At 44.0% G+C, this 12,960-nt stretch overlaps 4 protein-coding genes across 4 annotated transcripts; 2 read left to right on the top strand and 2 right to left on the bottom strand.

Moving 5' to 3' along the window:
- Nucleotides 1-6: 6 nt before the first annotated feature.
- On the bottom strand, nucleotides 7-2,484 carry mtfmt (mitochondrial methionyl-tRNA formyltransferase). The gene is made up of 9 exons (XM_062471716.1): nucleotides 2,033-2,484; nucleotides 1,728-1,925; nucleotides 1,434-1,556; nucleotides 1,163-1,265; nucleotides 971-1,046; nucleotides 795-886; nucleotides 628-706; nucleotides 472-545; nucleotides 7-347 (listed from the first exon to the last, which is right to left on the bottom strand). Exons 1-9 carry the CDS (start codon nucleotides 2,290-2,292, stop codon nucleotides 150-152), a joined length of 1,203 nt encoding a protein of 400 aa, XP_062327700.1. The 5' UTR covers nucleotides 2,293-2,484; the 3' UTR covers nucleotides 7-149.
- A 1,010-nt stretch (nucleotides 2,485-3,494) lies between these two features.
- Nucleotides 3,495-6,343, top strand: si:cabz01068815.1 (solute carrier family 51 subunit beta). Its single transcript, XM_062471456.1, has 6 exons — nucleotides 3,495-3,571; nucleotides 4,265-4,320; nucleotides 4,448-4,840; nucleotides 5,013-5,141; nucleotides 5,604-5,694; nucleotides 5,814-6,343. The coding sequence occupies exons 1-6, from the start codon at nucleotides 3,516-3,518 to the stop codon at nucleotides 6,229-6,231; spliced, it is 1,143 nt and encodes a 380-aa protein (XP_062327440.1). The 5' UTR covers nucleotides 3,495-3,515; the 3' UTR covers nucleotides 6,232-6,343.
- A 131-nt stretch (nucleotides 6,344-6,474) lies between these two features.
- rasl12 (RAS-like, family 12) lies at nucleotides 6,475-9,513 on the bottom strand. Its single transcript, XM_062471457.1, has 5 exons — nucleotides 8,970-9,513; nucleotides 8,601-8,657; nucleotides 8,414-8,487; nucleotides 8,130-8,320; nucleotides 6,475-7,515 (listed from the first exon to the last, which is right to left on the bottom strand). The coding sequence occupies exons 1-5, from the start codon at nucleotides 9,073-9,075 to the stop codon at nucleotides 7,173-7,175; spliced, it is 771 nt and encodes a 256-aa protein (XP_062327441.1). The 5' UTR covers nucleotides 9,076-9,513; the 3' UTR covers nucleotides 6,475-7,172.
- An 873-nt stretch (nucleotides 9,514-10,386) lies between these two features.
- kbtbd13a (kelch repeat and BTB domain containing 13a) lies at nucleotides 10,387-12,608 on the top strand. The gene has a single exon (XM_062472013.1). The coding sequence runs from the start codon at nucleotides 10,548-10,550 to the stop codon at nucleotides 12,075-12,077; it is 1,530 nt and encodes a 509-aa protein (XP_062327997.1). The 5' UTR covers nucleotides 10,387-10,547; the 3' UTR covers nucleotides 12,078-12,608.
- Nucleotides 12,609-12,960: the final 352 nt, after the last annotated feature.

The raw sequence follows: 12,960 nt of genomic DNA, 5'->3' as shown, positions 1-12,960 counted from the left end.
CTGTAATTTGTGAAGAATGCCACTTTATTACATTCATGTTGATATTCAGTTGTCTTAAAACAGACAGAGAAAGAGAAATTCTTTGCAAAGAATAATATTAACTCCATCAAATGAGATGCCATTGTACAATGGTTACTATATTATGAGCCTTAATGGACAGTATGTTGTGTCAATGTGTTCTCTCCTATTGGCTGGAGCTCAGTTCTGTTCTTGTTGCTGACAAACAGGCACTCCTGTGTCTGGTGAGAGGATCTCTTCTGAAAGCTCTGGTGGAGGTAGCCATTGTAGAAGTCTGTTGCAGACAGTCTCTTCTTTAGTATCACTGCCTTGAATCCCACCCAGCCATCCTACACCAGAGCCAAATGAACACTGTCATTCTATTGGTATCATTTTGAAAGAGCCTTGCCGTGTAGCTGAATTGTTTTAGAATGACAAGTCAGGGTCTAACAAGCAAGCTACTGTACTACATACCTTACAACAGACAGCCAATGTGTCTAATTCTTTCTGGTAGCTGATGCATCCTGGCACTGGCTTCCTTCCTCTCCCTGCGGTCAAAATGAATCCAGTCAGTGTTGGTTTTCAATCGTACAACCCAGAAATGGTCTGATCATAAAACAAATCGGTTACCTGAAAGAGATATATTGCATGTGCCGACAAAGTCCAACAACTTGACTGTTTTCCCCATCCAAATGGTCCTCAACGGGATCTGATAGAATTGATGGAAATGTGTTACAACAGCAGCGAAATGGATGTTATCCTCCCCGGTATTACACATCAGATTAGTCTGTTCTTACTCGAGATCCAATAGCACGATACAGGCGGTCAATTTGGGCACAGGTCTGCTCCTCCCACACCATCCAGCTCATAGACGCGTTTATTTTAGGTGCTGTGGGAAGCATGACACAAAAGCTCTGAGACATGAATTGTGTTTGGTATGCTTATACATGCTGGGAGACTTCAACATGCTTACCTAATGTTGCACCCTCTTTGTCTTGCTCCCTTTGGTGTAATATTCTCTCAGGAAGGTTCTTCAAAGTCTCCATCAACTGCTCTTACAAAAAATAGACCTTTGCTTTAATATATAAGTCATTTAAGGGTTTGCATGACAGGTTGATACCAGGTCTTGCATGTGCTCCAGTCACAGTAGTGTGATCTCTCTCACCAGGCTAGCTCCCTGAGCAGCCAGGGTTGCTCCTAGCTGGTCAGCAGTGCAGTTCTCAGGGATCTGGTGGAATCCCTGGTGAAGAATGGGACCCACATCAAACCTGCAGCAAACATGTCATGAGTGAATTAGTGATCAGCTAATGTAATCATGTATCACCTCAACTGCCCTTCCTCCTTATATGATGTCCATAGACCTGGCAGACAACAAATCCCCTGTAAAGGACAGGTTCCCATGCTGTGGTGAGAGTGAGAGGACTGGGTCTTTTTACCTTTTGGCTCGTATTTGCATGACAGTGACCCCCGTGACGGTGTCCCCATGCAGGATAGTGTGGAACACCGGGGCTGGGCCTCGCCACCTGGGGAGCAGGCTGGGGTGGACATTCAGGATCCCACTGGAGAACACACAAGCACACATCTAGGATGGGACACACATGCACACATCTAGGATTTAAGACTGGCTCAATGTGAAGATTATTTTCAGGGCAGGCACTCAGTGTCCGACAGCATTTCTGGTGTTTCACTATGATTTTACGACATGTACTGCACACATCAGTGTTGCTCACTATGGAAATTGGTTGATTAGTCTCTCCCGGAGTAGGCAGCCGAAGGACACCACCACTCCAACATCAAACCGGCCCTGGAGATCTCCAAGAGGCCATGTGTGAACCGGGAGACTGTTCACCTCAGCAAACCTCTTCACTGGGACATCATTATCTAGTGTGACAACCTCAAGTGACTCCACAACTCCATCACTGGACTTTCTGTAAAATAAACAAATACCATATTATATAGCACCATATGAGGCAGGGGCCAGGGAGCATTTCTGCATGGAGTTTCTGCTCATTCAAGAGGTCTGTGTTAGTCTTACCTGAACGTGGAGAGCAGTTTTAGGGATTCTACTGCAAAATCATCAGTGCCTAAAAACAATATTCTCCAAGGTGGTCCTGGTGTCGAATCCTTAATGGTGCCAACTGTCAGTGTCTGGTCAGGGATGGGTCCACCACATCTATGTTTGATATGGATTCTTCGATTACACAGTCGGACAGAAACATGTCTCTGTATGCAATAACTGCACATGTTATGGAGTGTCTTCCAACCCATTTGTTTTGCACTGACAGTATTCCACATCTTCACCTACCTAAATGCAATACACTTGATAATTGCAGGAGCAGGAATATCAAATGTCCAATATATTTGAATCGACTACAGGATTAATACAAATAATGAATCGCTTAGCTGTATTTGGAAAGTCAGGCTACAGCTTCATCTGACACTCCTTCTATGGGCGCCGCCATGTTTTTCTGTTTTTCCTATCGTGAATTGCACTTCCGGTCCCCTCAAGAATAAATTCCGAGTGGAAGCAAGTATTTTAACACATGGTCCGCAGAACCTTAAGTAGTACTTTGTCATACCTGTCAGGCTGTCAGGGTCATAAAACCTCCATGGAACACAGGTTTGACAGCCGTGTGGGCTAATCCACATAGTCTTCCAGAAGTTGGGTAGGTCTCTAACCATTCATAGATGGATCTTCTTTAAAGTTGATTAAATTGGTGACATCATTATTTATCCTGGAGAGGTATCACAACTATGAAAACTTCTGTTTGTCATGGAAAGCTATCCTCAGGCATAGCCTATAACATAATCATTTATCAAAGGGCATTTTATACTGGCATCCATATCATGCCATTTTCAAATCCTGTGATCTCTGTGTATATGTTAAATGACACAAAGGTCATTCACCTCACACTGTAAGCCACAGTTGTCGTAAAGAAATAAATATCTTTATTTTTTTCTTGTTTAACAACCAAATATTACGACATTTGCTTATGTGCCAGGTGTTTGACCGATGAGTCACTGACTGTTTTTCTGTCAGCCCCTTAAAAGGCAGTTACAAGGTTATAGCTAGGCTGACTAAACAGTAACTGGTCAAAGACCTTGTTAAATACAGGGCCAGCTGTCCTTACTCTCCCAAATCACACAGTCAAAGCTTGAGCTCTAGTTCATATTTTGAGTTGAAGAGAATAGATAGAAAATGGTATGCAATAGACTTATCTGGCCTTCAACTGTGCAGAGAATAGGGGCATTTAATGTGAACCATCCATTCAACATTAAATTTGAGAGATTTCATGTTTCATGTATCTCAAAATCGCTTCAAACAATGTAACCCCTCAATTATTTTCAGATGATACCCTAGTTTACAGTCTCACTTAAACTTTAGTTAAAACTCATTGCCATCTTAGTCCATTAAGTCTTACAGATTTCTGAATCAAGAGGCAATGAAACCTAATCCCCTCCCACTTGAACTTTGGAAAGCTTTTCTTCCCTGTGGTATATCTTGAACAGGTAGAATCATGCTCTGTGCAGCTTTGCTCCCATGCCAGACAGTCAGAGAAGGAATTCTACGGAGGTAAGTGAACTCTCCCTGGGATGCAAAATACTGTGGAGTCATAACTGTTATATATAAAAGAAGAAAAGTCTGCGTATATATTAGAACATGGTTTGAAGCTTTGGGTCAAGAACATAATAGGACAACCACATTAGTCATCAAAATACATTTATTGTCTATTTTTCAAATTTTTCAGAATTTTTTTCTGTTTATAATTTATTTATTGCCAATGGTTCCACACCACTTCACAATACCTTATAAGGATGATTCTGGTTGTCAGTGTTTGTAACTGGTTGTTACACGGTAAAAAATACAACATTTAAGATGATATATTTAACATATCTCTACTTTCAAAGCAGTGTTAAGTACAAATTCAACTGTTGAACAAATAAGGCAGTGCTTTGGATAAACGTTCCATCTGCAGGACTGGTCTACATTTTTCTGGTGTAACTAATTTGTTACAGACAACCCTCTGGTTTTAAGGAAACAGGGAAAGTAAACAGGGAAAGGAATTGTCTAAAATAACTTGAGATGAATATCCTGCTCAAGCTTAAGCAAATAAGCTCTAATGTGAATCAAATTGTTAATATATTGTAAAACATCTGAGGATGAATTTGGAATGGGATTCTGTATTTCTTTTGGGATTAAGTAATTTAACATGTTACACAAATGAATCCATGTAATGTATATGATTTATGTTATTCCTTAATGCAGATTTAGCCAACCAGACATGATGTACGGTTGGATGGCACTCTGTCTTGTCCTTCCAGGTAATGTTGCGCTCCTAATAATAGGTAATCTCAAGCTGATCTTGAGTCATATGGTCATAAGACCATAAAAACTAGTAAAAGCCTGTTGGGTTTGTGCAATATCAAACATGTCCAAATACATTTTCAGGGACAAGCAGCTTCATGATCCACAACACAGTTCACAGCTTGTGCCTTGAAGACTCTAAAACTGGCTGGGTTCAGCTGAAGAAGTGCAGCCTTGACTCAGACCTTCAGCAGTGGGTGTGGAGGGACCCCAATATCCTGCAGAGTGTGGTCACATCCAGGTGCCTGTCAGGCTACCACGCCGATCCTGTCCAGACGGTGCCCTGTGAAGGGGGGGAGGAGGGAGGAGAGAGGGAGGGGAATGGACTCCAGTGGGATTGTGAGGGTAACAGACTGATGAGCCGGAACTTGTCTCTAGAGCTGTCCACAGATGGGAAACGCCTGACTCTGTCACCCCGAAGCAAACAGTCCAAGTGGAGGTCTCTGGATGAAGGGGACATCTGCCAGGAGAGGCTTAGTGAGTCCAGCACACAATCAGAGTGACACTCAATTATTGTGTGAATAGAAAACCTTGTATAAACTATGACAAAACATACATATTAATGTGGAAGGTTAGCCACCATTTGTGTCCTCCATCTTGTTACAGCAGAGCTGCGACATGTGCATGTGTTTGTATTGGCTCCCCACAGGATCCAAAAGGGCATCCTCCGATGAGCAAGACGAGTTTGAGGTGAGAGAGGGGGGAGAGGAGATGAGCGCAGCCGCCATGACTGAGGAACAGAGAGAGTTTTTAAAATGGTTTTATCGCACGGAGGACCGTAAGTGATGCTGCTGATGTGTTCTGTGCCTGTGGTGCTGAATGTTTTAACACAGAAAAACAGAACCTTTTTCATTTATTGGTTCCCTTCAGTATTTGGAAACACGTTTATCAGGACTTTGGATACAGTTGTTCCCTTGTACTTGGTTGACTAGTTTGAGATAGGAGGAACAACTTAACAAGGTCACTACCATACTTGACATACTACTAACGATGCATCCTCATCCCTTCCACCATAAAAGGTTGTGGTAATAAAAGAAGGTTTAGCTCAAATTCACACGGCCATAAAGTTTTATTCCCTAAGTCTTTAAAGAAGTTGTTAAGTGCACACTTGGAGCAAGTTCAAAAGCAGTCTTTGACGTCTCTGAAAGGTCCTGGGCATACAGTCTGTTTTTTAATATTTATTTTACGGATGGGTGATAAGATGTCTTTGTTCAGTAGTGTGTGTCTCTCCTTTTCATAGCAACGTCATGGAAGTTGGCGATGCTGGCTCTGTCCTTTGGGGCTCTCCTCCTTGGTTGCCTGCTCCTTGGCATGGGCTCCATGGCTAACAAGTAAGACATCTTAGAATCCTTGGTGGACTACATATGCCCACATGGAACTCGTTGACACACATCCAATTACCCCATTGTTGGTGACGGCTCCATGACGGCTCTCTCTCTCTACCACACAGGAACAGGAAGAAGATAGCCAAGTATAAGGCTGCAGCTTCTCTGGCTCAGAGGCCAGAGGGTGAAGAACTCCAGGTCCTCACGACAATCACAGAGATCAATGCCACCCATAGCACCCCCACTCAGGTCAGGACACTGTCAGAGAGTGTGGTGCAGCAAATCCAACCGCAACAAGACAGCGGGGACACAGACAGGCTCAAACCTGGAGAGATCATGGTGACCTGGAAGAACGGAGACGTCTCCAATCTGTACCCTGAACCTGCAGCAGAACTGGAGGAGGAGGAGGAGGAAAGACAAGAGGTGGAGACAGAAGTGGTGGAAACTGAGGAGGTGGAGAAGAAGGAGGAGGAGGTAGAGATGGAGGTGGAAGAGGAGGAGGCAGAGGCAGCAGTGTTGATGGGGGAGAAAGAGCGCCAGTGATGGAATTATGGACGAGAGGAAGAAAAAGAAAAGCAAAACTGTACTGAGACCCATTAGGTAACTCCAGAGTAGAGGACGACATTCTGGAAAGAGAGACGGTGATATTTAAAAATGTTTAAAACGTACTCTAATAACAACATGATAAAGGCTAGGACAGTTTACTTGCTTGAAAATCCTTGAACAGTAAAATTGTATGCGAGTTGTATTAAAACTCTTGTGATGTATAATAAGCACTCAAATAAGTGCCTCTGAAGAATATGTTTTAATTTGGTTTGTTTAAGTCTGTTAAACATTTTATATATATGGTTTGTGTATTTATCACTGCTTGATAGCATCCCTTCATATCTGTTTTTACAAAACAGAAATAAAATATAAAGTGATCATGTCTGTCCTTTTCCTTTTAGTACTTCAGTAACATGCAGTACATGGACACACCAAAAAGTGCACAAGCATTTTCACAAAGATCTAAAAAGGTTTTGTGAAAGTTCAGTTTTGCATGTAGTTACCCTAATACACCATCAGAGGGCACCATCAGATCAAAAATTCAAAGTGAAACTACAACATGACATTTTAAAATTCATAGTTAGTGAAAGCCAGTAAGGCACATGGGAACATTGGCTGTGGGGAGCCAATACAAACATTCATTATGACACAATCATTGTAAGTCCAGTATAAAGAATTCTGTCTGAGAAGTATGTAGCATGGTTGCTGGTCCTGTTCACTGAAAGGTCACTGTAGCTTTGGTCCACATCCAGTGACCCTGGCAATGACATCACTGATCAAGGTTGTATACTGTATAAATCACACAAAAATTTGTCCTGCAGTCTGCTCTGTATGTTCATGCAGTTGTTGCTTGTTTCGCATCCCAATTCATGCCAATCCGTCAACACCTTACATCATTCTCCTCTCCCTGAAGGAAAATGGTTAATATGCTCCATCCATTAGAATATCTTGAACCCTTTGAGCAGGGTGAGTGTGGGAGCCCTGCGTTTGCTCTGGGCTCTGGAGGACTTCACTGTGATCAGCTTGGCAGTGGTGGGGGCTGGTAGCTCCGTGTAACGGGGGCTGGTGAAAGAGGCGGCCGAGGAGAGGCTCACCAGGGGCTTGTCCTCGCTGATGTACAGAGGTCGTAACGGGGAGCTTCGCTCGCCCTCCCGCCTGGCCTCCTTCACCGCCTCGTGGAAGACCCTCTGCACCGAGAGGAAGTCCAGACAAGCAGACACCTCGAAGAACAAGCAGCCGAAACGAGACGCCAGGGCCGAGCCATCGGACTGGCTCACCTGCCTGGTTGAGGAAAGGGAAAAGGTTAGAGGATGAGAAGGATGGAGAGGGAGAGAGAGAGAATGTGACCTTTGAGTTGTGAAGAACACATCTATCATTTTAGAGAATGGTCATTCTCTTCAAATGTACACATTTCATCACCTTGTGAAAAGAACAATTTATTGTGATTGGGACTATATGACTGAACTTACAACTAAAAGGTTAATCGAAACCAAAAGACATCTCAACAAAACAATGGAAAAACGGTTTCTTCATGAATGGTGAACGCAGCACGCATGTGTGTATGCCAAGTTTAAACAAAGCCAAGTTTAAACAATCATACACTATCAAGAGAAATAATCAACCTCAAATCCTGCTATTCATCCCCTCTGCTTGACATCCTCCACTAAACATTAGTCTGCTGAATAAACAGCAGCAAAGACGCAGCAGTCCCAGCTTGCTTCACGATCTGCAGAAATAAAGCAGCAACGTGCCCTGACGCATGCTCTCCACTAACCTCCCATGTTTTGGTTGTGATGTTGATGAGACTCTGCACCGCTAGAGATCCAGACCTCCTCACAGCCCCCTGTGTGGTCGCCCTTCAAACAGTACTGAGAGCTCCAGGAGGCTCCACTCACCTGTATCTCTCCATATCCAGCTTGTTTCCCAGCAGGATGACGGGGGTGTCAGGCTGGAGGGCTTTAGTGTGCAGGGTGACAGCCTGCAGGTACTGCTGGCATCCCTCGAAGCTCAGTCTGTTGTCTATGCTGTAGACCACCAGGAAGGCGTTGGCCCAGGTGAGGTAGCGCTCACAGTTCACAGGACCATCCTACAGAGAGGTAGACAGCATGGCGGATCACTCAGCCTGGTCTGCAACTGAGAGATCATGAGTGAGCTGTGTGTAAAACGTGTTTGTTCATACCTGGTCAGCGGTATCCATCACTTTCACCACCACTGGCTGTTGGTCTACAATCTCCTCAGTGGAATAGGTATCCTCTAGGAAGTCAGACAAAAGAAAACACGTTCTTCAGGAAATGTCCAGACAGGAACTGAAACCAAGAGGATATGTCATCGTTGTTGTTTTCATTATGAAGACTGAAAATTGTTACCGAGATTGGGGTCGTATTCACTGATGAAGCGCTTTGTGAGAAACTTCACAGTCAACGCTGCAAAGCAGAAAAACACATCCTGTTTAGATTGAGGCTTACATTACATGTCTGTCAAACTGTCTTTAAATCTGGGGTCTACATTTGGAGCATGAGAAACAACCCGACATAAACACTCCCATGATATATCAGGATATTTGGTATCAGATTTCTGTAATAACAAACCACTCAAAACTGTAGAATACAAACACAATTATTATCCAGCTATGCCAAATAGGACTCAGGCAAACATTTATTTATCAATTATGTTATTATGTAATGAGATATTGCTTTTTTTAAATATTAACTTGGCAGAGAAGAACCTGAACAAACCTGACTTTCCAGACCCCATCACTCCAAGAACCACCACGTTACACTCAGGTTGACCCCGCTCAGGAACAGCGGCAAAATTGCAAGTCCTTGACTTCCCAAACATCATCCTTGTTGACGGAATTACAAGAACCTCCTTAATTTGGTCAAGGAAAGTACTAAAAAGTGTACTACTTGTAGTGATCTATCGTTCATAATAATATTACAAATAGCTACGACCTCGATTGCAAATATAGTGAGAAAATGTGTCCAGTTTATCAATACATTTCTATAGTATCTTGATTTTTCTAAATTTCCGGAGTCGTGAAACAACGGAGTCGTATTTGCATGTCAAATTCCTTTCAACTGATCAAAGTCCATATTGAAGAAAATATCCCAAATAGTTTCTGGAAGACTTGTAAATGTCCCGTGCTGGCTGATCGTGCGAGAAGTGATATGCACGACCGAAGGAAGGACTAGGCGTGGACTTGAGAAATCGAGGAAAATTTGAAGAAGACTGTTTCTGCTTACGTACATGATTGAATGGGCATCTCCTTTTATGGAGACTGGCGTAAGGTCAACACACAATGAGCAGATTTTTCTGTGTGGGTTAATAATTGGATCAAGGCTAGTTAATATTTTTGCACTTGGCAAGATGAGAGCAATTCTATACACATACAGTACCTGTGCAGTTGTGTAAATAACTAAAAGTTTTAACTTAATGAAACTCCCAATATGATTGTATGATAAAAAAAAAAATGCTGTGATTTTAAACACTGGAGATGAGCTGGTCCTGATTGTGTCAAGATGTTACCCATGAACCACAAGTTGTTTACTGCATTGCCATAAGCCCACAGTTTACCTGGTGGCCATACTCTTGATATAACTGGTCAATCTTCAGTGAGGTTCAGATATTCGATTATGTGAAGCTGGTTGATTACAGTAGCTGTCTGATACTGGCATGTCCAAAGACGTCATAACACAAAGAATTTAATAAGTCAGTTTCACTGTACTTTGTTTTAGTACTTTAAATGCAAAAACCCTGCAAGTAGACTGGGCCCAAGAATTGCAGAGCACTGTCACAAAATACCGCGCAGTAAACAAGGACACCAAAATGGCATTGTCTCTATAACAACCTCAGGGAACAATCTATTGTTGTAGTTGAACTTTTACAACTGCTCTCAAGGACAAGCCCTGGCATTTTCCACTGGCACAAAACTGTCAGCCATAGACAAAGAGCCATAAATCAGCAGCATAACTGAGATGTACCCCATTCACACAGCCACAGCCGTGTCCCCTTTCATCAGCTCAACACTGTTCTCCCTCTGCCGGCTGAGTGTCATGATCACAATGTATTAGAAGTGCCACACGTCCCCTGGCTATGTATAGACACGGCTATTCTTGTAGCTGTGAAGAGAAATACAAATACAGTGGGTAGCCAGTCAAGTACATCTGTTCTGGACAGTGACGGTTCAGTTGAGCTGCTTCTCCGCCCTGACTGGAAGGAATGCCTTGACTAAACGGTTCTCGTATGGACATGAGGTACTCCGATTGTTGTCGTTATTTCCTCAGTGTCATTTTTCCATTTGGCTTCTGGCGGGGATGAAAATCAATAGCGGTGTGATGATGGAGCCTAGCAGGTGCCTGGCCTCAGGGGCTGATGGTGAGGAGCCAGCCCCGTCCAAGCCTTCCCAGCCTGCCGGGATGGACATCCTCAAAGTGAGAGTAGATGAGACGGTTTTTGTGGTGGACAAATCCCTCGTCACTCAACACTGTGAGTACTTCCGAGCCCTTTTCCAGTCAGGAATGCGTGAATGCCAGCAGGAGGAGATCCACCTGAGGGAGCTGGGGGCGGGGGGGTTTCTGATGGCCCTGCGCGTCCTGAGCGGGGAGAGGCCCATGCTCAGCGGAGACGAGATCGTCGAGGCCATCGAGTGTGCCTCTTTCCTCCAGGTGGACTCCCTCACTAAACACCTCATAAATATCCTCAACTCTGACAACTGTGTGCTCATGTACCACACGGCGGCTACCTACGGGCAGCGGCAGCTCTCCCACAGCGCCGCTCTGTTTATCAGAGACATGGACTCTGAACTGAGAGAAGAACTGGGCGCCTTGCCAAGAGAGCTGGTGGAATACATTGAGTCCCTCAGTCCCGGCAGATACATGGTGGTCTGCACCCATTCCCCTACCATCGAGCTGCTGCAGGACTCCCAGAGGACGGTCTGCTTCCTGGACGAAGAGGAGAGAGACTGGAAAGTCTTGACTCAGTTACCCATGAATGCCAGCACAACCATGGCAGGCGTGACTGTCTTAGACAACAAACTGTACATTGTCGGAGGAGTGCATGACGTCAGCAAGAAAGTAGTAGACACTGGCTACTGCTACAGCCCGGAAAGTGACTCCTGGTCTCTGATCCCAAGCCCCCAGCAGCCCCGCTACAACTTCACTCTGATTGGACACGAGGGCTACCTCTATGCCCTGGGGGGGGAGTTTGAAAGGAAAGCCATGGCATCTGTGGAGCGGTACAGCATCTCTACAGGAACCTGGAGTTTTGCCTCAGACCTCCCCTGCCCTGTGGCCTCTGTGGTCTCAACCAAGGCCATGAGTAGGATCTTCATCAGCCTGTGGAAGTCTAAAGGTGCCACAGAGATCCAGGAGTATCTGCCTGAACAGGACCGGTGGGTGGTAGAAACCACTCTGGTCCGCCACCAGAGCTACGGTCACTGTATGGTAGCCCACAGGGACAATCTGTACGTGATGCGTAATGGGCCAGGCGAAGACTTCCTGCTGTGTGTGATGGACTGTTATAATCTCACTACTGGCCAGTGGACGGCCATGCCAGGCCAGTATGGGAATAGTAAAGGGGCCCTATTCACAGCCGTGGTCATAGGGGACTCTGTTTTCACCCTCAACCGCAAGGTGACCACAGAGTACTCCATAGAGGAACACAGGTGGAGAATGAAAAGGGAGATGACTGGCTTTGGGAGGATTGGATCCATGTACACATTCCTCTTGAGGATGCCAAATGCCCAGCACCGCATTTTAGGAAACTCTCACGCTTTGATTGATGGTCTAAGTTTTGGGACCCGTATTAACCACAGACCCAGGTCCTCTTTACAATGTTTGGACTAATTCCTTATCAATAGATTTCTTCATATGATGTCTCTACGCCTAGTAGGCGAAGAGAAGTGAATGTTGTCACCTTAATTTGCATTGGAAAGTGCAGTACAACCAGTGAAGCTGTATCAAGTTTGATCATGCATACAGTATTTCAAAGTACTCTTTCCATGGAAACTAAGCAATGGTTTGTAATGTTCTTAAATATTTTTCCTGTTTTCACAACAAACAGGCTCTTTATGGCCCTAAGGTCCCAGTGGTATCACTGCTAGGACTCAAGGTTACATAGGGCCAGAATAGTTTTCACAGCAAGCCAACACTGCTGTAATGAGGGTATGTTTGCAGCTGTGTTTAGAAAGATCTCCCTAGATGGACACGTTTTGAAATCTAATGGGATAACCTGTGTAAGTAATACATCATTCATTCGATAGATAACGCAAATACTTGGCCCCTGGCAAAAAAGATTGGAAGTAAGTGGAAGAATGGTATGTTATGAAGCAATAAAATATCATTAAAATCACATTTTCTTAAAGGTGAAGAATGTAATTAATGATGTTCTGTTCATTCTTTCACTAACATATTATATTATCATTAATTCTTAACAAGCAAAAAGAAACATATCTCAGAACTTTCCATGCATTCTGTGAGTGAAGTTTATTAATTGGAAAGTGATAAAAGAAATGCTGTCCTGGCCAATCACATTGTCAAACACAAGCCCAGTCCATCATCAGAAGATACACATCTTTAATAGATGCCAGCGCTTCCCTTTGCTCTGCTCACATCTAAGACCCGCTGGGCCTTTGATAAGAACATAACAAAACTGGATTGTCACAGCCTGTAAAAGTGGGCACACATCACCAGAGAAGGCATGGCAAAAATGTGGATGTTCCTTCTTGAA

Source organism: Osmerus eperlanus, chromosome 10, assembly GCF_963692335.1.
Source record: "Osmerus eperlanus chromosome 10, fOsmEpe2.1, whole genome shotgun sequence".
Lineage (NCBI taxonomy): Eukaryota > Metazoa > Chordata > Actinopteri > Osmeriformes > Osmeridae > Osmerus > Osmerus eperlanus.
The sequence above is the reverse complement of the archived record's forward strand: the minus strand, read 5'-3'. Positions and strand labels throughout refer to the sequence as shown.